Here is a 24,126-nt window from a genome sequence, read left to right as displayed (position 1 = left end):
AGAGTATGATAGAGTTTAATGTCATGTTGACGCTACGCCTTGAAGAATGTTGAACTTAGGATTAAGCCTTGAAAGGAACGCTTGGTTATGAGGAAACATGATGGAGTTGTTCTAATGTGAGGATTTGAGCTACAAGGGAAGAGAAAGAGATGTGGATAACGAGAGATGAAATGGAGGGAAGTGTTCGGACTTGATTTTATTGTGATCGGTGTAGATTTTTTGAATCTAGATTTCATGGTGGCTAACTTGTTGAACCTTCCCTGATGTTGTGCTATTTGTTGTGACGGTTGTGTTGTGTAATTCAGTTGTTTCACGACTTGTTAACTTGGTTATAAATTTCGAGGACGAAATTTCTTTAAGGAGGGTAGGATGTAGAGACCCATAATTATTTTCTCAAATTTTAAATGTTTAATAAGTATTTGGATTATCAAAGTGTGTATAACAATGTGGATATGAGTTGGGTCAATGTGAGATGACTTGTAAGTTGTGGGAGTTGACGTGATACAATAGGAGTGAAAGGGTGAAAGTGTTATTTGTGCTATATAAGTAAAAAAAAAAAAAAGGGGGAGCAGGAGATTATTTTTTTCTCCTTTCCTTTCCTTTCTTTTCTTCTTCTCCGGCGTCTCTCTCGGCTCTCACCTCTCTCACCTTCTCTCTTCGGTTTCATCGACCACGAGTGAGACTTTTGAAAAGTCCCAAGTACTAAAGTTGTTCTACGCGACGAGAGCTTCCTATCCATCGAAGAAAATTCACGATCGGAGCACTTCGAAGTTTCCTCCATGTTCGGGCTTGCTTCTAACCCTCGAGGTAGGGATCTCCTACCTTTCTTTACATGTTTAAGTGTTGGATGGATGTACGAGAATCAAGTTTGATCATCTATTTTGAGTCTTGAATAAATCTTGTATGCTGAAAATTTCGTGGGTTCTGCTAATCTGTCTTTTTGGAGCCTTTCTGCTAGGAATTAATTTTTGGTGCCTTCATAACAGTTAAAGTACGTTTCAATACGAAGATTTCGGTACCAAGATCATGAAAAACCGATAATCACACAATTAGTTATGAATTTTTGAATACCGGCTGTTTCCTGGATACCCGAACCTGTGCGTGGCTGTCTTCTTTTAATTTTCTGGGCATGATGAACATTTTGGGTGGCTTTGGGTCTTTTACAGGAGGTGCATATTTAAGTTAAGAAGAGATTGGCGTTGGAATCAATTAATTTGGTTAAGTATACAATTTTTGGTGAATTTCTAAAGCTGGGTTGGTTGATAGGTGCGAAAATGGTTGCGAAACTGTTTTTCTTTTGATTGTTGGGTTAATCTCCTCTCGTTTCTGAACCTGGGATTTTTACTGAGTGTAGGGTTTGTCGTGGTGCAGCTTTTGGCTTTGGTTTCACTATTTTTGGGTTTAAGATGAAAGAGTTATGATTTTTCAATCAATTTTACTTATTCCCGCGTAGAATCTGACAGCACTGGCGGACTTAGGTAAAATGGCCATAACTCCTAGCTCGGGACTCGAAAGGACACACCGTTTGTTTTGGTAGAAACTAGACACATAGAGCTTTCCAACGATACATCCCATGCATCATGGGTATGTCCGAACGATAACAGATTTGCATCCAAAGTTGACCTAAATTCTGCCTTTGTACCAGTTTTTACTGTTATGTTGGAGCTATAATTGAAAGGCCGTAGTTAAGTTACCCGAACTCCGTTTTTGATGTATGATCTATGGATTCAAAGGAGAAGCCTACTTTTCAATGGTTTAAATGTCGTTCTTAAATTTATGTTATTTGATCGGATATAGTCAGAACTTCAAGTGTGAATGATTAATTTCACCTATTGGATATGTGGGGATATGATGAGTTGATCTAGATGATTAATTATTGGGATATGAGAATTAGTGAGCATAAGGGTTAAAATACTTGTAAACGATTGGAATAGAAAATGGATTAGATGGATGATATGATCGATGATAAATTAAGTTGTAGAATGTTTGACGCGATGTGTAAATTATTCGATGTCTTTCCATGAGATTGAGTCTTTGGGCTTGCGGGATACTTGCAGTGAGTTAAACAGGATTTGGTGAATCACTTGGCATGAGTGCATGGTTGTTAAGCACTGATGGGTACTACAAAGATGAGGATCTTTATAAGTATTTGCAAATTAGACTCTTAATGGAGATGTCACAAAGGGGGTCCATTAGGTGGTAATATGAGATGTGAATCGAAAGGATTTTAGTGGACGCACGGGGGTCCTTAAAGCCCGGAACTGAATGAAAGGATTTTAGTGGACGCACGGGGGTCCTAAAAGCCCGGAATTGAATCGAAAGGATTTTAGTGGACGCACGGGGGTCCTAAAAATCCGGAATTGATCAAAAGGATTTTAGTGGACGCACGGGGGTCCTAAAAGCCCGGAATTGATCCAAAGGATTTTAGTGGACGCACGGGGGTCCTAAAAGCCCGGAATTGATCAAAAGGATTTTAGCGGACGCACGGGGGTCCTAAAAATCCGGAATTGATCAAAAGGATTTTAGGGGACGCACGGGGGTCCTAAAAGCCCGGAATTGATCCAAAGGATTTTAGTGGACGCACGGGGGTCTTAAAAGCCCGGAATTGAATCAAAAGGATTTTAGTGGATGCACGGGGGTCCTAAAAGCCTGGAATTGATATTGAATCAAAAGGATTTTAGTGGACGCACGGGGGTCTTAAAAGCCCGGAATTGATTCAAAGGATTTTAGTGGACGCACGGGGGTCCTAAAAGCCCGGAATTGAATCAAAAGGATTTTAGTGGACGCACGGGGGTCCCAAAAGCCCGGAATTGAACGAAAGGATTTTAGTGGACGCACGGGGGTCCCTAGTGCCCGGAAGGGCACAAGAAAGCCACGGATCTACCGAAAGGTGTGATGCCGAAATGAACATAGGACGCATGGGGTCCTTAGTGCCCGGAAATAAAATCGAAACGCGTGACATGGTGAAACGGAGAATCTTGTTATTATTTATGATCAACTAAGATTGAAAATGTCAGTTTGAGTTGGTAACGTGGAACGTCTAATGTGTCAATACATGCTTTCTTTTATTTTTCCCTTTAGACCGCCAAATCCTTGTGGCTTGTTCTCCTGATGTGTGATGGGCAGTTCTGTGTGAATGTATAAGTGGTACCTCATGGTGTGATGCATTGTGAGAGTTTCATGTATGGTATTTGCTTGTCAGACTTATAAGGGAAATCTTAATGTGGAGGAGTTTTGCTAGATGTTGAGATTTGAAGTTTGATTTGGGATTGACGGATGAGTTTTCCTTGTTGTTGAGGTGCGGTATTGTTCGACTTGTCATTGCTTACCTTATGTTCTAGCTCTACATGCCTAGTGTGTATATTTTTGGTGAGAGGTTGGTTGGTTGTATGAGAAAAGAAAGTGAAAACATTTTGTTAAAGAACTCAGACTAATCTTTAGGTCTTTGAAATGGAAATGAAAGTGCAGGGATTGGGTTAGGTAATGCCGTAGCGGTAAGCTGAGATTTTTAAGAATATTGGTGTGTGTGTGGGTGAGAGTGTTGGTGTTTGAGAAATGGAGTTAAATATTTTCCAGCGTGAGTATGACATTTTGAGCTTCACATTTGACAAAACAAGTACGTTTTTGGAAAATGTTTTCCCTTGTGATCTGTCTTCACTTCTGCATGCAATTTAGGTATGGACATCTCTACGAGCTAGTGTAGCTCACCCTATCCTTTCAGGTACTCGTCATGGCACTTAGCTTGGATTGCATGGAGTGCATATTGAGACGTCTCTTGGGAGCTTCATTGGAATCATTAAGGAGGTGTTTTATCATCTAGTCAAATTCATGTTGTGTACTTTACTCACAATTGAAGGTTGTATCTTTTGGTTAGAACATATGTAAAGCTAGGTATAAACTCCTCTCTTTGATTATTGTGAAGCCCTTTTTATGGAATACGTTTGGGAGACTTTATGTAAAAAAAAAAAAAAATTTAGAGAGAAGAAGAAGAAGAGACTGTGATTCTTTGTTTGGATTGGCTTGACATTTAATGGTAAATATAGTTGAGGAAAAAGATTTTTTGTTTATAGAAAATATATTATTATTTTAGTTGAAAATCGAGGGCGTGACAAATAACTTGTAAATTGATCAGATTCCCTATCCCAGTTGGGATGTTCCCAACTATTCTATTGCCATATATAACCAACCGACGAAGATCATTTGAGAAATTGCTGATTGTATCGGGCAATAATCCTCCAAAATTGTTTGAACCCAGAATTAAACTGATCAGATTCGTAGCATTGGTTAAAGAGTTGAGAAAACTCAAGTCATCAGTTTTCCCAAATCCGAGATGATTTTCAGCCAAGATTAACCGCCCGAGATTATGCAACTTTTCCAAATGAGGCACTTTTCCGGTAACTTTATTTTTTGAAAAACCAATGTGATACAGTTTTGTGGCATTAGATATGGATATTGGAATAGATCCAGTAAATAAGTTGGAAACAACTTCAACGAATTGAAGATTAAGAAGAGTATTTCCAAGTTCCAAGGGAAGTCTCCCTTGAAGTTGGTTAACCGGAACTACAAAGCTTGTGATAGAACAGATATTAAAGATGGAGGAAGGAATTGTACCAACCAATCTATTCTCTCCTAATTGAAGAGCTTCTAGCTTTTTTATTTTTCCCAGAGCATAAGGAATACTCCCACCAATCCTATTATCTTCCGCACTGAAGTCAATCAGAGACGATAGATTACCAAAAGATGAAGGAATACCTCCAATAAGATGGTTCCGTCCAATATTCAGCACCTGTAGCTTAGTCAGGAAACCAAGCTCCACGGCGATTTTCCCTGATAATCTATTTCTTGGAAGGCTAAGGATAATGAGGTTAGAGCAACCAGATATGTTGGTGGGAATTTCACCGGTAAATGAATTGTTACCCATCTGTATCTCTCCTAACCTTTTCAAACGGCCAAGTTGTGGTGGGATTTCATGGCTGAAGCTGTTGTTACAAAGCCATAGTTCCTTAAGAAAGCTCATGTTTCCAATGTGAGGCGAAATGGACCCTGCCAATTCTCGGCCATCCAGGTTCAACACAGTGACCCTCGTGGGGTGGCGGTGGCCACATGTTACCCCAACCCAGTGGCAGAAGTGGATGGATTCGTTCCACGACTTGAGAGTTCCAAAAGGATCGCCCGTGATTTGGGCCTTGAAGTTGAGCAGGGCTAGTCGGTCGGTCTCATTCCCGTGATGCACAGAGTAGGCTACTGAAGCCAAAAGCAAGGGAGTAAGGAATAATGACGATGAAAATGGCAGATCCATCTGGTGATTGGAGAAGGCCACTGATGAAGTTGTTGATTTCTGGGGCAAGCCAATTACTTTAGTGCTGTATTTATTTGTTTTTAGACTGGCTGATGCCTATTTAAGAAAGCTGTAATTCCACCAAAACTCCATCACTTTGTAAACGCGTAGACCCCGTTTGCTGACCAGATTAGTTTTTATAGGACAAACACGGTGTAATTATTGAGGACAAAGCATTTGTTGATGAGCAATCGAATGGTCTGAACTCTTGCCTTACGTATTGCCACACTTACCACGACAATGTTGGGCCCCTGGCCCCCTGGATCAGTGACGTGATGTTAGTGTCATTAATTATTTCAGAGTAGTGACTGGTTGGGATTTTTTACTGCTCCAATGGGATCAGTGGCGGAGCCAATGTAGGCCCACAGGGCATTGGCGCCCACTGCAATTTTTTTTTTTACTTGAATCGAATCAGCTATTGCGTTTATATAATTCAATAAACTTGCCCAAATACACAAACTCATAGTTGTGAGGTGAAAGCCTACACAACAAAGAGGAACCCATGGAGGCAAATGAGCATTCACACCGGACAAACCATTAGAGAGAGCAATTAGAGCACAGTATGTGCAACCTTATTTTAAACTCATCTAGCGAGATCCGATTCGCAAAAAATAAAACTAATACCAAGCACATGCATGACCAACAAACAACCGGACTAAATTCGGACAAAGATGAAATAAAGCAAAAAATACACTCCTTTCCGTCATTGAGCTGCCCTTCTCTTGCCTAGCCCCTACTGATCAAGCTCCCAAGTCGGCGGCCCAAGAAGCCACCAGCGATCACGCGACTGCAAATCCAAAAGCGGTGGCGGCAAGTGGAACGGCGATGAATGGCAAGTGGTTTTGGTGGAGAAAGGAAAAGAGAAACCATATCTGAACCCCTCCCACCGCCCAAATTAAGGTATAAACCCAAAGGGGAAGGAGAAGAAGAAGTGTGGGGACCGTTTTAGGGTTAGAAAAAGGTGCTCCCATTTTGAGGGTTAGAGAGAGGTAGAGAATCAAAGGATATTCTCTTTAACAACTCAAAAATAGGGTGAACATGATAGCATTTTCAACTTTATTTAGGATTCGTAATAGGTGGGTGAACAAAACACAACCCCAAAATCAGAAAAAATCCCATTTGATTCTCGTGATGTAACACGCAAGCCACCGTCGTATTGCCAAAAAGCATCAAGTCGTGGGTCGGTGGAATGTGTATAGATTCGGTGTCACCGGAACTTTTATTTCTTAGTGCTCCTACTAATGCATATTCTGGCTACACCACTGAATGGGATACTCTCTTATGTGTCCGTGTGTGTTAGTTTGGAAGTGTTCTCGAAAGTTGAGAGAGAAGCTTGTAAATCTCTTTCTGTTTTGTTTAATCATTTCTTTGTTTTTTTTCAGAATTGGGTCGAATTCGGTAGGATCATGTTTTACCCAAAATTTCCCTTAATTATTGTATAAATATTCCAGCAATTCTTGATTGTCTTTTGAATCAAGAAAATCGTGTATTTTTCTAACAATTTCGTCTTTATCTTTTGTTGGATTTTTGCTATGTGAAAAAATAAGGGAACAGCAAGAAAGAAAAGTCGGTGGTTTTTTCCCTTGGGAAAAGGAAAAGATTTGGACAGTTGGTCATTGTATGCCATGGTTGGGAAAGTGGGCTGGCATGGAGCATTAAATGTGGTGATAAGCTCTAGAATATCCTCGGCAATTCTAAATGCTTTTGCTGCCATGTATTTAAGGGATTTATGCCGTGTGTGAAGGGTAGAGAGAGAGAGAGCAGAGAAGGCAGAAGGATTGGGAGCCCCTTGGGGGTCTTTCCCACCATGAAAGGTTTTGTGTGAGAGAGAGAATAGTTGAGAGGAAAAATAGAGTTGTGGGGTGAATATAAAACATTGTGAGTCATGTGTTAGGAGCTCGGGAGGGTTTTACATCTCACATTGTAATTTCTATTTTTCATATAGTGGAAGATTTCTCTCTCTCCCATGGACATATCCGAGTTTGGAGAACCACGTATTTTGATTGTGTGTGTTCTCTTGTGTGTGATTTCGTTTTTGTTAATTTGTTGCGCTTCCGTTGCGGATGGGATTACCGGGCATAATCCCAACATCTTTCTCATGAGGAAGAGGGAGGAGAGTGGAGAGAGAATGAGGCAGAAGATAGGGGTACTGGAACACACTGTTCACATTCTTTAACTGCACAATTAAAACATACAGTCATTCTCTAAATTAACACATTCTAAGCACAAAAAATTAGGTCTTGTTTTTCTTTTCTTTTTTTACCTTCTTGTCATATGAAACACATACTACTATAACGAAAACAGAAAATGTTGATGGGTCCATAAATCTAATACTGATGGGTCACCTCTCGAGTATAAAGTTGATAAAAATTCACATAATCTAGTATAACGAGAACATGCATTCAGAAAAAAATTATAACGAAAACAGAAAATGTTTAAGCATTCTTTATAGAGCACAAAACTTTGAATTTTTTTTTTTTTTTTGTGAAAGAGCAAGAAATGCATTAATAATAATATAAAAAGTACAACTATACTGTCGTCATTACATAATGAAGACACATCAGTGACGAATGAAGATTAAATATACAGTAAACTTTTAATAAAATGTGTGGACTAGTGCATGTTTTGTATTTTAACATTTTTATTTGATGGGTATGCCAAATTGTCTTTATTGGCATTGTGGTAGTGCTTGAGCATAAGCATTTGTTGGTTGGGGTTTGACTCCCGTTAGCGTGTGTTCTGAAGAATTTTTTAATTTCAACATTTCGGCATCAAAATGAAAGGAAAAAGCCCTCCATGCAGGGTTTCGATCTTGCAACCGCACGGGTTTTAGGGCAAGCCTTCACCACTTGAGCAAGATGACCCCAATTGATATATTCTCGGTAATTTTATATATATTACTTAACTTCTTTGGTTCAAAAAAAATTCCCGATAATTTCAGGTGGGTCTAAATTCGCCCCTGCCCATAACAAGTCATCCATTGCTCATGCTTCTCAGATGTTGACACCTCTTGAAGAAAGCGAGATTTAACTTGAGAAACCAATGTTCCCAAGATGAATACCTGATTGGTGGGGGGGGGGGGGGGTGTGTGGGTGCGGTGGTGGTGGTGTTTATATGTCCACATTAACGTTTCCTAATTTATTCTTTTTATGCCGGTTTAGCGTATTCCTAGGAGTTTGATACTCATTTTTCTTGCAGATAATTGTAGATAGTTCAATCGTTAGATTAAATAATCGCAAAGTCTGTCCAAAATTTGAGCTTACGGCAAGTCCAATTGTAAAGTAAGCAAACAATATAGCATGTATCGTAATGTTTTTTTGTCATGTGAAAGAGGTATACTGTCCACAGTACAAATTAAGGATCTGGACGTGGAATTGATTTGCCCAAGGAGGCAATCTTTGAGAGTTGATTGGCCTCCTCGTAGGAGTTGTAGTTTTGAATAGATCAGCCGAAAATTAGGAAATTTAATTAGAAGAGGAAGGGGCTGTTTGATAAAACTGAAAACTAAAACTGAAAGCTGAAAAATTAAGCACTGAAAGCTGAATGTTGAAATTTTTAAGCTGAAAAGCTGTTTGATAATATATTAGTACTAAATTAAAAAATGATGAATTAATTTTGTTCCAATTCTCTTTTAATTTAATAACAGTCACAATATACTTATGGTAATAGTGGAGGAGTGGTGGAGGTGGGAGTGGTGGTGATGGTGGAGTGGTGGAGGAGTGGTGGCGGTGGTGATGATGGTGGTGGAGGTGGTAGAGTGGTGGTGATGGTGGAGTGGTGTGGTGGAGTGGTACGTGGGAGTGGTGGTGGTGGTGGTGGTGGTGGTGGTGTAGTGATGGTAGTGGTGGTGGAGTGGCGGTGATGGTAGAGTGGTGGTGATGGTGGTGGAGGTGGTGAAGTGGTGGTAGGAGCGGTGATGGTGGTGTAGTGGTGGTGGTGGTGGTGGTGGTGGTGGTGTGGTGGTGGTAGTGGTGGTGGTGGCGGTGGTTGTGGTGGTGGTGGAATGGCGGTGGTGGTGGAGTGGTGGTGATGGTGGTGGATGAAGTGAAGTGATGGTAGGAGCGGTGGTGGGGGTGCAGTGATGGTAGTGGTGGTTGTGGTGGAGTGGTGATGGTGGTGGAATGGTGGAGCTAGTGGTGGTGATGTGGTGGTGGTGGTGGTGGTGGAGTGGTGGTGGTGATGTGGTGGTGGAGGAGTGGTGGTGGAGGAGTGGTGGTGGTGGAGTGGCGTAGGTGGTGGAAGTGGTGGTGGTGGTGGTAGGAGCGGTGGTGGTGATGTAGTGATGGCAGTGGTGGTGGTGGTGGTGGTAGTGGAGGAAGTGGTGGTGGTGGAGTGGTGGAGGAGGTGGTTGTGGTGGTGGTATGATGGTTGAAAGTAAGTACACAAAAATTCAGCCAGAATTAAGTAGCTCAAAGCTACTTAATTTTTTTCAACTTTTTAGCCTATATTTTAAGTGGTACTTAATTTGTTAAGCAATGTAAAATGTGGTTATCAAACCTACTGAATCACTTATTACTTAATTGATTCAGTTTTAAGTGCTAAATTTAGGTTATCAAACAAACCCGAAGTCTCCTACTTTTGAGATATATTGGTTAGTGCCTTCGGAAGTAGAAAAAAAACGTGGAAAGCGAGTCAATGGGGACAAGAGGGTTTCACGAGGGGAGACTGTTGTCCACACCAATAACTCTGTTGACATAGACGAATAGCACACAGATCGCGCAAAGATCGCACCATGGCCAAATTTCAGTAAGCCATTCTGACACACACCTTTAATTTTTTAGCTTCATTGTCTGGGTTTGCCTTATTGGAGCATGATTACGCGTATAAAACTCATCAGATTTCATTGTTCATTGCTGCAATATGCCATGATTGTGTGGGTTAACTGGCTTGATGGACGAAATTCTATGATTTTTTGAAGGATTTTTCATACGAAATATGCCCTTGTTTATGAAATCATGATTTCACGTTCATGGTTAATTATTTCGAAAAGAAATATTGAACACAAGGAAAGTTTGAAGAGAACACCATGATGCTACAGTTGACCGTGGTAAGACATAAATGGTTTTCGACATATGTCATGGATATGAACCGATTTTATGAAATCATGATTTCATGTTCTAAATGTGTCATATTTTTGTACAATAAATATTAGCTTAAGAACAACCACATAACAGGGCAAACTGAAGTTGGTTTATTGTTTCGAAATGTCATGTTTACAAAAATATTCCATGTTCTCAAACTTACTTCATTCGAAATATGTCATGTGACTCATATTTATGAAATTGATTCATTTTCCGAAACATGTGATGAATATGAAGCCGATTTTATGAAATCATAATTTCACGTTCCAAATATGTTGTGTTTTTATGGAATAGATGTTAGGTGAAGAACAAGCATGTAACAGGGTAAAATGCAGTTAGTTTATTGTTTTGAAATATGTCATGTTTAGAAAAATATTCCATGTTCTTAAACTTAGTTCATTCGAAAAATGTTATGTTTATGAAATCGATTCTGAAGTTGACGCTTGTTGTTCTGCTGAGGATCTGCTGCTGCAGTTCTTTTTGTTTGGATGATATTTGTTATTATTTCAAGCATAACTGCTGAAATATGAAATGCTAAATGATGTTCACTTATATCAGTGTTTATCAAACTTCTTTATATAGTGGGCTTGGGAGAAATGGTACTGGTTTTGGAATCCATGGTTCTGGTAAGAAGCAGGACTAATTAGTAGGCTTTGAGTTGGTTGGTGTACTGATTTCTGCATTGATCTTTGGGGTTTATACAGAACCAAAACTCACGTCATGATGCATACTATACCTGAAATTTGTTTTCGATACTACTACTCTCTGTCTCTCTGCGTGCCTTGGTAAAATTTCCGACCGAGACAAGAAAAAGCTAATTAAAAGTCAGGATGACTTTCTGAGTCAGGTCCGGAACTAGCAACTTCCTTTTGTACACAATTCTCAGATCTTGATGTTCTGGCAGGTGGGGTTGAAAGAGATGATGGGGCATGCAAATGGGGGCAGACCCGAAAAGAAAAGTAGGATTGATGCTTCAAGAAGGGCATCTACAGCGAATTAAGCCAGTTCTGCAACGGGAAAGGTTTCTAAGAGAGTAAGCTGAATTATTAGACTCACCAAATTATTTATGTTGCTTGGTAGGACTCCATTCGATTACTCTATAGCTATTTCAGATCATTGTATCTATTCAAATAAGCTCGATGTATGGGAGAAGTGCTAAACAAGGAATCCCTAGGCTGGTATAGTGGTATTCACCCAGCAACCAAGGGCCTAGGAAGCCTGTGGTCTCGGCTTACTCATTCACATGCTATCAATACCTATGTTGGGTCAGTGTATATGAAACTTTGTCCTGGTTTTCATTGGATCCTCACTAGTGCACAGTGGGATTGATCTCCCAAGATTAGTCATCAATCTATTGGGTTAGATACAAAATTTTCAAAAGAAAGTGCTAAATCAGCTATATATTGGTTAGTGATGGGTTTCATATATTGTTTCTTTCTACATTTATGCTTCAAACGCACCGTTCCATTCCTTCAATAAATTGATAGAATTGACCTTGACGACATTGAATGAACAACACAACTATTTTCTCCTACCGTAGGTAATAAAATAAAAAAACACAACTATTCTCATGACAAAAATGTCACGAAAATAGCTTTGACCTTGTATCTATCTAATTCCTTCTTGGACCATATCAATATTCTTTTTTTTTTTTTGGTACGTTAAAAATTTTATAGCACTAAAACATCAAAACACTTGCATCAAGTCCTCCCCGGGCTACCCATTACAAGCAAAACAAAAACAGCCTATACAAACCTACTACATTTAGGCAACCAAATTAACATTACACAACTAACTGGGAGAAGAAAAAAATACATTGCTAAGGAGAAAAAAATATCAGGGGACATGTTCCAGAGGCTACACAAATTCTTGTTCTTGGCACTAGGTTTAACCCTCCTCCAAGAACTCACATAACTTCTAAAGTCAGATTCCACCATAGAAAGCACCAAGTGGGCATTCTTAAACACCCTGGAATTCCTTTCCAGCCACACATGATACAAAGTAGCATCAAGGATCAGTTTATACAAAGTTTGTTGGAGCCCATGACCTTTAACGTGATGGCTAGCCCAAACAATCTCCTGATTCAAACTTACAGCCCCTTTAGCAAAACCATTCTTTCTTAACAATTTCCCCAGTATGAGGGAGGAGAAACTGCATAAAAAGAAGAGGTGAGCATGATCCTCTGTAGCAGACCCACAAATCACACAGTTGTCATCAGTGATCAGACCCCAACTTAGAAGTCTATCCTTGGTTGAGAGTCGACCCTTAATAGCAAGCCACTGGATGATAGCCCATCGAGGTACATGGAACTTGAACCACACAACTTGCCACCAGCCAACAGTAGGATGAATGTTCCTCGCAGATTCAAAAGCAGATTTGACTGAAAATCCCTGAGAGTTTAAGGTCCAAACCACATAATCTTCCGGAGTAGAATTAGGAACAAGAGAGCTGGGAGTGTGCTCTATTATCTCTTTAGTTACTGCATTCCTCCTCCGTGGCCAGGACCACGAGTTATTCCTGATCAATGACTCAACCTTAGCCCCAAGGGATCTCCCAGTATTGAATACAACCCTGTCCCCGAACAGAGAGGACCCAAAGGGTGCCAATTGTCAAGCCAAAGAAAAATCCTAGCACCATTACCAACCACATATTTGATCCATGACTGAACTAGAGTACCCCTTAATTTGAACAATTTTCGAATTGTCCAAGAGGAGGAAAAAGGGAGACTCATGTGCCAAGGACATTCCTCCTTAATGACATAGGAATGGATCTAGAGTACCCCTAATTTAAACAGTTTTGAATTTTCCAAGACGAGGAAAAAGGGTGACTCATGTGCCAAAGACATTCCTCCTAATGACAAAGGAATGGATCATCAATATTCATATTATGTAATTAGATACTCAAAAAGTTATTTAAGTAACCATTGCCATTGAGATTCCCTTGCTAATCGCTACTTATCCTTGCATCTTACGAATGAAAAGCATATGCTGTAAGTCATCTTACTCGCCGCCAATGATGGACGAATTCTGGTTTTCTGTTTCAAAAACCATTTTCTGACATAGAGGAACCCTCTTCACATCCTTCACTTCAGGCTACGAGACATCATTCTAAACCATAAATGAAGTAGGTAACAGATGCAGAATCGTAAATGCCCACGTCAAATTTGACACAATAAAGGTGATTTTTAACTTTCAATTCGTACCAAAACTTTTTATCTTTTTGTTGAAAACCACCACATAATTATATTTGGTCCTCGCACCAACTTGTAATCATCTACTCTTTTAATCATTAATGGATTTCGATTAGTTTTTATCTTTGCTTGTTCTTTTTTTTCCTACATGGTTAGGAAATGTTTAGGAAATAGTTAAGTCCACCCTGTTGTGGCAACCCACAAACCAACTTGCCACCCACAACAATCGCTCTAAGCTTAGAAGTTAGATTCACGGCATCCATCCATTTAACGTTAGGCGCAACAAGCCTTGGCACGCCGGCACTTGCTCAACAAATGCCTACAAGCGCGCTCGCGCCTTGCTCGGCGTACCCATGTCAAAAATAGGACTTTTCAGATACATTTTCTGGAGTTGCACAAATCTGAGGTCAAACAAAAAGTGCTATTTGTAGAAATGACTCTTTCGACTTCACTGATGAACTAGTAGAAATTGGATATGTTATGTGTTATGTGTTCAAATTTCAAAATGTATGCACTGCTGCCACACATAGCTATGAAATTTGGAACATTACCATCTGTCCCACTGCTGGGAAGCAAACAGGACTTTTCAGATACATTTTCTGGAGTTGCACAAATCTGAGGTCAAGCTAAAAGTGCTATTTGTAGAAATGACTCTTTCGACTTCACTGATGAACCGTAGAAATTGGATATGTTATGTGTTCAAATTTCAAAATGTATGCACTGCTGCCACACAGAGCTATGAAATTTGGAACATTATCATCTGTCCCACTGCTGGGAAGCGTTTGCGCAGACGTGTCTAACCATTCTATGAATTAACTATGAAATCGATATGAATTAAATGTAAGAGAGAATTGTCATTGCAAGTCATTTGCCTTCTGAAAGGACTTCTTATTTAGCAAACGGAAGGGAAATTTATATAATATAAATTGCATTCTTCACAAATAAAAGCGTGTATAGAGGAAAGGAACAATAAATAGGACACTAAATATAAGAGGCAGCCAAAGCAATTATTCAGCATCACTTGAAACGAAATTGTTTAAGCCACGAGATACTTTATGGCCAATCACGCCGTAATTACCTACGACCAGAGAAATAAAAATGATTAGAATTGTTGAGGCAGTTTGATGCACTTAGAGCATCTGCAATGGCCTAATCAAAATTGGATGTTATCCATTTAATTTACAATTTTTTAAAATAATTTTTTTCAAAACACTATTGAAAAAGAAAGAAAGAAAGAGAGAAAAGGGAAGAGAGAAAAGGTTTTGTGTATAATATTGGGTGCACTTGATTGAGAAGATATATGGTCCACTAAATATCGCTAACCTTACATCTTCAAATGGGAGCATTTTTTTAAGTAAATATCGCTAACCTTTAACAACCTTTTAGTTTTGATTATGCCATTGTGGATGCTCTTAAATAAATAATTACTTTAACACAAGGGTAAGAAGCTGCATAGCTAAAAAAAAAAATAGTTCCAAAAAAAAAATTAAAAAAAAGGACAAACACAAATCACATGCCCAAATCAGTAACTGTAGACATTATCAAAGAACTTTCCCACCGTAAAAATTGAAATCTAGATTTCAGTATGTTGAATAGAAATTTGGCAAAAGAGGTAAGCTATGATCTTGATTCTATCGTATTTTCTAAATATTTGAAGGTAAAAACGAGACTATGGTTGATTTAGTTTCTCCTAAAGTTAGCTGATGAAACAGGGTTTTACTTTCCAAATTAAAGTCTAATTGATTGCTTCAAGCCGTAATATACTTATTAAAGAAATGCAGGCAATTTGTAGGCATAAACACAAATGTAGGCATCTTGTCGAGTTAACTAAAAGCGTGAACGGTTCATATACCTCCTCATTGTCACACTTCATCTGATACGTCTTCCATCTCGGAGAAGAATCTTCTTGCAAGCATGCAACCGAGTAAGAACCTCACTCATTGCCGGTCGATCTCTGGGAAGTTCTTCTGAGCAGGCAATCCCAACATTAAGTATTGAAATCAAGATCTCCCGAATCTTGTGACTTCTAGCAAAACTTCGGCTCTGACCACTGTTGATGCTTGAGCTTGCCCCCCCCCTGTTCTGTTTGTTGAAGCAGTGTTGGATCAACAATGCTCTCTACTTGTTCAGCCAGATCTATCTTGGCAAAGTTGTGGAGAGTAATACCATCAATAAACATTCTATCAGTAGGTCTTTTGGCTGTAAACGTCTCTAAAACAAGGATTCCGTAACTATACACATCACCCGATGTTGACACTTTATTTCCCATGCCATACTCTACAATTACGAAGTGAAAAAAAATTGCAATTAGATTCCGATGAACTCTGGATATAGGAATATAGTCTTACTTTTGGAAAGTAAAAGAAAGCAAAAAAGTGCCTAAGGAGTACATTTACCTGGAGCCACATAACCAACAGATCCCCTTATGCCAATGGAACTTGATTGATTTACAGAAGAAATACAAGTAGAATCTCGTAAGAATCTTGCTAGCCCAAAATCAGCAACATGTCCAACCATTTCTTCATCCAAAAGAACATTGTTTGGCTTTAAATCACAGTGGACTATTGGCTCTGAGCTATAATGGTGGAGATAATCCAATGCAGAAGCGATATCAATTGCAATGTTTAACCTCTGAAGAAGATTTAAACTTCTTGACTCACTACGCACCACATGTTCATTCTCGTTCGGATGCAACCACTCCTCTAGGCTTCCATTGACCATGAGCTCATATACTAGAGCTTTGAAATCATTGCCTTCATAGTCAATACTTGAACATGTCGTGAGAACTTTTACAAGATTTCGGTGTTTGATGTTCTTCAAGGCTTTACACTCCGCGGTGAAACTCTTCAAAGCTCCAGCAAAGTCTAGATGTAGTACCTTAATTGCAACAACTTTACTTCCATGATCAAGAATTCCTCTATACACTGAACCAAAGCCACCCACGCCAATCAAGTTGGCTGGCGAGAACCCATCAGTAGCTTTACGTAGAATTTGGTAGGACAGTTTTAGAAACGGGTTCCCTAGTAATCTGAAAGAAGACACATTTGTCCTCTTTCTAAATGAATAGTGATAGAGGAAACACAACATCAGACTTAGTCCTAGAACCCCACAACCTATTGAGATTATTAGATTTTTGGTAAGAGAATATCTTTTCTTTCTATATCCTTTGGAGTTGCAACTTTGTAGCTCCAATTCTGCTATACCTCCACAGAGCTTATTATTTCCCTTGACAGAAATTGCAGTCGCATTCCCAAATATGCCTCTTTGTGGTACCACTCCTTCAAAATTATTGAATGACATATTCAATTTGTGCAAGAAGCGAAAGTCCTCAAAATAGTCGGGGATTTGTCCGGAGAAATTGTTGTGAGAAATATCTATTTCCTCCAGACCTCTCAATTTACTTAAAGAGAAAGGAAGGGTTCCAGAAAACTTGTTACCCTCCATGTATAGTATTCTCAATTTCATGCAACTACCAAGACTGCTGGGAATTTTACCGGATAACTTGTTCTCAGAAACAGATAGTTTCTCGAGATTTTTTAAAATTCCAATTTCCATTGGAAGAGAACCAGTCAAATTGTTTCGAGAAATGCTCAAATATAGTAATGATGAGAGACTCATAACTTGTCTGGGTATGGTTCCGATAAGATTGTTTCGTTCAAGTCTTAGTTCCACCAACATTTGACATTTCCCCAGACTTGAAGGGATACTTCCTTGAAGATTGTTTTCAGACAGTAGAAGAGTTGTTAACCGAGTAAAATTTCCGACAAACTACGGGATGTCCCCGTAGAATTTGTTATTGGAGAGACCCAAAATCACTAGATTTTGAAGCTTACCAATATCAGAAGGAATTTGACCTGTCAAATGGTCGTCGGCCAAACCAAGACATTGTAAATTGACCAGATTACCTATCCCAGTTGGGATGCTCCCAACTATTTTATTGGTATGTATTCTCAAATAATGAAGTTCAGTTGAGAGATTGCCTATCCGCCTGGGTAATAACCCTCCGAAATTGTTTCTAGACAGGCCTAGATTGGTCATCTTCGTAGCATTGGTTAAAGAATTGAGAAAACTCAAGTCATCAGCTTCCCCAGATCCGAGATAATTTTCAGCCAGGTCTAACCACCTAAGATTATTCAACTTTCCCAAATAAGGCACTTTTCCGGTAAACTTGTTAAATCCAAAACCAATGTAACTGAGTTTGGTGGCATTAGATATGGATATTGGAATAGATCCATTAAATGAGTTCCCGCCAACTCCGAATAACCGAAGATTAGGAAGAGTATTTCCAAGTTCCAAGGGAAGCATGCCTTCAAGTCGGTTATTTAGCACATTAAAGGCTGTGAGAGAAGAGACATTAAGGATTGAGGAAGGAATGGTACCAACCAATATATTCACTGCAAGATTAAGATATTTTAGATTTTTCAATTTTCCCAGTGCAGAAGGAATACTCCCACCAATCCTATTAGCTGGTACCACGAAGTGAATAAGAGACGATAGATTACCAAAAGCAGAAGGAATTCCTCCACCTAGATGGTTATTATAAATACTCAGTGTCTGTAGCTTAGAGAGGGAACCAAGCTCCACGGGGATTTTCCCCGATATATTATTTCCATCGAGGTAAAGGTCAATGAGGTTAGAGCAACCAGATATGTTGGTGGGAATCTCACCGGTAAATGAATTGTTATCCATAGCTAGCAGTTGTAGCCTTTTCAAACGGCCAAGTTGTGGTGGGATTTCATGGCTGAAGCTGTTGTTACTCAGCAATAGTTTCTTAAGAAAGCTTAGATTTCCAATGTGTGGTGATACGGGCCCCACCAATTTTCGATGAGCCAGGTTCAGCACAGTGACCCTCGTGGGGTGGCGGCGGCTACATGTTACGCCAACCCATTGGCAGAAGTGGATGGATTCATTCCACGAGTTGAGAGTTCCAAAATGATCGCCCGTGATTTGGGCCTTGAACGAGAGCAGGGCTAGTCGGTCGGTCTTGTTCCCGCCATGAACAGAGTCGGCAACTGAAGCCGAAAGCAAGAGAGTAAGGAATAAGGACCATGAAAATAGCAGACCCATCTGGTGATGGAGAAGGTGTTAGAACACTAGCACAAAAAACTGCGGTTTCAATTGGTTAAATCGAACAGTCTAAATCAAATTACAGTAAAAAAGAAAAGACAGAACATGCATATAAAACTAGATATTCAATTATTTATACCACCGATGTAAACAATTATTTTATCTAAATCAATCATGTTGTGCCATGTCGCCATGTTCTATTAATTGAGACCGCTATTTTGACAACGTGGGATAATATTTTGGAAGAAACAAATATTTACACCGCTAGTGCATATAATTTATTCTCATAAAACTATTGGCTGAGTAATCTAAAATTGAGATCATTGACTGTGGTGAAATATTTAGGTAAGGAGTGAAAAAAAAGCTGGCCTGAAACACAATCGGGAGGCGTGATACACTATCTTAAAACCAATAGTCCTCTCCTATGTGAAGGTGATGACGGATTATAACGGCTCCAAGATTCAAACCGAAATGCTCTCAAGCTTCCTCTTCTAGAATTGCCCAGTAGAAGAATGTGAACAAAGCCACAAACCAGAGTTGCCCAAATATTTTAGAACTACATAACATTTTTGGAAGAAAACTTGACTGTGAAAAGGTGAGATAGTGCTGAAATTTTAGCCAAGTGGAAGTGAAAGAATGAGAGAAGTGGGTTTTCTCGGTGATAGAAAAATGAGAACATGAGGCACTATATATAGAGCTTTGGCCAAACATTTCAACGGCTAACGACATAAAATAAAATAAAAAGGTGATTTGTTTTCTAATGAGCCGATGAGCCAAACGGCCAAATGGGAAAGCATTATCTATATCTATACTTCTATCTATCTATCTATCTATATTATATATTAAAGCAAAGTAGTCGTTAATAAGGACTCTCATCACGACAAATGGCAAGATTTGATTGGATGGAAAGATAATTAAAGTTAAATAAATATTTTTCAATAGGTTAGTATAAATAAATTCTCCAAAGAAAAGGAAAAAAAATAAGAAGAAAGGAAAGTAACATGATAATGATTGAACTTTATCAAGAATGTATAGAATTTGTAGTGGGCCGAATATGCTTTTCGGCGAAAGACTAGCTGGGTTAAAGTCTTCGATTCTGTCTGAGCTGATCAAGGCATTGATCGGGTTGCTAGGTCCGGTCAAGCTTGGTTCGGCACAAACGTGACGTTCGGACAAGAAGAACAATGTGAACGATCAGCCAATCTGCCTATGTTGAGGTTGACGCTCAAGCTCTCTTATGGCTCGGACACAGTGGCTCGGCCAGCCCATAGTAAGGTCAAGTCAAGCATCGAAATCTTAGGTTCGAATAAATAGGCTCGGTGCAGTAGTGACATTCGGATAAGTAGTATCTAACCGCCAATTTATAAAGAGGTCGACGCTCCTTGCTATGGTTCGGACATTATGATTCGGCCAACCCATATTGAGGTTGATGCTCCTTTCTAAGGTTCGAACATTAAGGGTTCGACCACTATCGCAGTGCTAGGCAAAAGCCAGGCCACAAGTACATGTCACGTTGTATCCAAAGCAGGTGTGTCACACCCCAAAATGGTAAGTGACCGGCCGTGAACCATGAGACTAACCCATGGAACCCGCAGCCTAAAAAGAAAATAAATTAAATGCCAAAGCTTTGAATCACCGAGTAAATTTTATTTCAAAACAGTATCAGCCAAAAAGGTTCAGACAAAAGCATGGGGCACAAACATCCCACGAACCAAATAATACGAAGTGATCCACCAATAATAAAAGAATTCGATAACTAACAAATGTTTCAAATGCGGAAGCAATTGCTAAAATAAAAATATGATGAGACACCCTAAGGAGGTCAACCAAACTAAATCCCCGAGATGCCACCAGAGTCCTCCTAATTGCCCAACTTGCCTGAAAAAGAAGTTGGAATAAATCCGTCAGCTGACGAGCTCAGTGAGTAGCAAAGCATGTATATTAAATACAGTTCCAAAATAGGGATCAAAATAATTTACCATGTCAACATAAATTTGGCATATACGGTGAACAACAAAATAATCCATTAATCCAATTAACAATTCATCCGATAAGTCTTAATGGTGTTCTCAATCCAATCTCCAACAACAATGGGGAACCACAACCAAAATCAATAGTACCAAGTGCCAGTGAATAAATATCTCAAAATTGGATCCAATATCAGAACTTAGAGTCACCACGAGTAGGCAGCCCGTGGAACTTTTCCCTAAGAACGATCCGGCAGAAGAAAACCGTTGAGCACTAGGGTCACCAGCCTAATCCGGTCTCTTCCCTAATGGCCAGAGTCACCCGCACACAGAGGATTAATTTCTCTGGACTTCCAAAAATATGTTCCCATCAATATCCACAAAATTCTCACCAAAAGATTATTTGATCAACAAATGGTTTCACCGATACCGCATGTCAATTTAATATAATCAAATATAAACATTACGTGTTTCCATCTTCAATAATAAATTTTCCAAAACAACAATTTAAGGGACACAGGAAAGTTCGAAAGTACATAACATGCTTAACCACTCACCTGGGTCCAAAAAGTAATGCAACTTGTATCACGCAAAACGATGCTAACCTGAACAAAATAATCATATACAATATTATCACTTACGATATCAACATATCTAACATGGGACTACCTAAAAAAAATTGAAACCTAAAACTAAAACCAGGTCACCAGCCAACCATTGAAGCCCAACCATTTAACTCCAATTCCCATGAACCAGTTGATCACCCACGTGCATACTAACTGGTTCCCATATAACCAAAACACCCAAATCATATAACCTAGGCTAGAATAATATTAATTATGCTCTATGTACTATATACATTATAATAAGCAAAACAAAACCCACCACCACAACAACACCCTTGCTCTCTCGGCCATTCCCACCAAAATCTCCCTTCACCACAACCACGCACAAACCGACACGGCACCCGAACGACCACCTTCCCTCTCACCTTGCCACAACCCAGCACATCCAATAATTTTACGAGAAGCAGAACCAGGTGTAGACTAAAACATATAAGTAGATTAGGAGGCAATCAAATCAATTTAAGGAGTAAATTACCTATTTTAGGGAAATCAAGAGCATCAATTGGAGAATTCTCGAACTCGAAGAACTTCGAAGCTGCCTCTTTTTTCTTTCCTCAGAACGGTACGTCCAACCTAATAGAAACCCTACTCAGCTTATAACTATAGCCTTAGGTAGTTCCCACTAATAACAAACACCCACAATTATAGCCATCTAGTTTAACAAAATATCTAATATTCTAACTGAGGTAAAAACTAAATTACTACGGTTAATTAAGCTTATATACTTGCAATTATAATTACGATAATTGTATCCATTATGTACGCAAAATAATTAATCAAGACCCCACCATAATAACCAATTAAGTAATGGCCAAAATAATTAATAAAATAAATTAAAATTCAAGGCCGTAACATCCTTCCCCCCTTAAAATAAATTTCGTCCTCGAAATTGCATACTAACCTCATTCATACAAATCCAGGTACTTCTCGCGCATCTCCTCATCACGCTCTCAAGTGGCTTCTTTAACCGCGTGATTGCACCACAATACTTTAACCAATAGAATCGTTTTATTGCTAAGCACCTATCTCCTTCGTATCCAGAATCTCTACGGGTTGCTCATCATAAGTTAAATCATTCCGATCATGAAGTGGCTCATAATTAATAACATGGGACGGACTACGAACACACCTCCTCAACATCGACACGTGGAAACATTATAAACTCGAGCCAAACTAAGCGGCAATGCCAAATGATTGACCACCTCAATTATCCTTTCCAAAACCTCAAACAGTCCAATATAGTGAGGACTCAACTTTTTCTCTTTGCCAAACCGAATAACATCTTTCTATGGGGACACCTTAAGAAGTACAATATCTCTAGTTACAAACTCCAAATCCCTCCAATGACTGTTCGAAAAAATATCTCTTACAATATGACTAGAAATTGAACTAGCCGAAATCTATCAAAGAAGTTAATCAACCAACCCCGTCAATCAAATTAAGACTCCCAAAATTGTAAAAGAATGTCAAAATAATAGTCACTAGATTTCCATCATTTCAAAAATATTCATAGGCCGGACCATCTAATTACTCCAAATCCTTCCTACGATTATCTGCATAACTTTTCTATCTATTCCAAGTGGTTACAAACCTGTCCCAAATAGTTTTTTTTTTTTTTGTGCATCATCCACCAAGTCAAGTCCTAAAAGTCACCTTTCTCCAACCTCATGCCAACAGATAGGGGATCTACACTTTTGCCCATACAAAGCCTCATATGGAGTAACTCCCAAAATTAAATGATAACTATTATTGTAAGCAAATTCCATCAACGACAATTGATCATCCCAATTTCCTCTCCACTATAAGGTACATGCTCTCAATAAATCCTCCAAAGTCTATATAGTGCTCTCACTCTGATCATCGGTTTACGGGTGGTAAGAAGAGCTAAAAAGTAAACGAGTACCCATCACTGTCTTTAAGGCACCCCAAAACTTAGATACAAAACAGGAATCACAATCTGACCCAATTGATTCAAGTGCACCAGGGAGTCTAACAATCTCCCTAAAATACAACTGTACCAACGATCCAACGTATACATCATGTCGATAGCAATAAAACGTACTGACTTAGTGAGCCAATCAACTACAAACTCCAAACTCAACTTTCATGTAAGAGTTATAATCTCTTGGCAACTTCGTATCACTCACATCAAGATCAAAGAAATGTATGCAATTATTTGAAACTCCGAAAAGAATTATGCCTCCATAAGATTGAACATCTCGAATATCCAAGAACTCCAAAAAAATTTGCCAACCATTCAATAGTTACTGCCTCATTATGTCCAACTTTACTATATCCAAGTGCATCGAATCTTGTTCTAAGTGGACCATCTGTACATAAAATCCGGCATCAATAGAGCAATTCAAACAAAAGGATTATTCTAACCAATGTCATCATGTCTTCTAAAACTCCAAAATCTCAATGGTTCATCTCATTAACCTCTTCATTACACGCCAACATAGTTTTCAATAGGCAATCAAAGCATAGCACAAAACACTAATGAAATGTTCGAATAAGACCATCATAGCCAACCCTACCATATTCTCCAAACTCCAAAATTAATATTTCAAATGCATCCTCCAATAAACACCTAATCAAAGATGGTTCCAAATCACTTACAAGAATCCAGTTCTTAGTTTTCCACCTAAACGATAACCACACTCGAGCCAAACATACTCTATGCACTCAGAACCACCAACCAAATGAATATATGCTACAACAAACATTTATGGATATCACAAAAACTACAAACCCAAATAGACTAAATCTATAAATTGCCTACATCATTGATCCCCAAAATCTTCTCTTTCTTTCTTTTTTTTTACTAAAGTGATACGTCAAGGTTGAATATTCCATT

General features: G+C 39.1%; 3 protein-coding genes and 1 long non-coding RNA gene across 5 annotated transcripts in view; 1 reads left to right on the top strand and 3 right to left on the bottom strand.

Annotated features, from left to right (window-relative positions):
- The window catches only part of LOC131328596 (receptor kinase-like protein Xa21), a 33,033-nt gene extending 15,746 nt beyond the window's left edge, over nucleotides 1-17,287 (bottom strand). Inside the window, exon 1 of the mRNA XM_058361522.1 lies at nucleotides 16,006-17,287. Within this exon, the coding sequence (XP_058217505.1) occupies nucleotides 16,006-17,287 (1,282 nt within the window). The remainder of the gene's footprint in view (nucleotides 1-16,005) is intronic.
- On the top strand, nucleotides 565-4,054 carry LOC131330115 (uncharacterized). Its single transcript, XR_009200970.1, has 2 exons — nucleotides 565-807; nucleotides 3,722-4,054. It is a non-coding gene; the product is annotated as an uncharacterized LOC131330115 (long non-coding RNA).
- LOC131330086 (LRR receptor-like serine/threonine-protein kinase EFR) lies at nucleotides 4,447-5,368 on the bottom strand. The gene is made up of 2 exons (XM_058363590.1): nucleotides 4,787-5,368; nucleotides 4,447-4,698 (listed from the first exon to the last, which is right to left on the bottom strand). The coding sequence occupies exons 1-2, from the start codon at nucleotides 5,297-5,299 to the stop codon at nucleotides 4,654-4,656; spliced, it is 558 nt and encodes a 185-aa protein (XP_058219573.1). The 5' UTR covers nucleotides 5,300-5,368; the 3' UTR covers nucleotides 4,447-4,653.
- Nucleotides 17,288-17,377: 90 nt separating the features above from the next.
- On the bottom strand, nucleotides 17,378-19,484 carry LOC131330055 (receptor kinase-like protein Xa21). Of its 2 annotated transcripts, none has more exons than XM_058363542.1 (2): nucleotides 19,086-19,484; nucleotides 17,378-18,676 (listed from the first exon to the last, which is right to left on the bottom strand). In XM_058363542.1, the coding sequence occupies exon 2, from the start codon at nucleotides 18,674-18,676 to the stop codon at nucleotides 17,378-17,380; it is 1,299 nt and encodes a 432-aa protein (XP_058219525.1). In that variant the 5' UTR covers nucleotides 19,086-19,484. The 2 variants fall into 2 exon arrangements, with proteins under 2 accessions (XP_058219525.1, XP_058219524.1); XM_058363541.1 differs by having other exon boundaries at nucleotides 19,046-19,482.
- Nucleotides 19,485-24,126: the final 4,642 nt, after the last annotated feature.

The sequence above is a fragment of the Rhododendron vialii genome, chromosome 6a, assembly GCF_030253575.1.
Source record: "Rhododendron vialii isolate Sample 1 chromosome 6a, ASM3025357v1".
NCBI classification, from domain to species: Eukaryota; Viridiplantae; Streptophyta; class Magnoliopsida; order Ericales; family Ericaceae; genus Rhododendron; species Rhododendron vialii.
The sequence above is the reverse complement of the archived record's forward strand: the minus strand, read 5'-3'. Positions and strand labels throughout refer to the sequence as shown.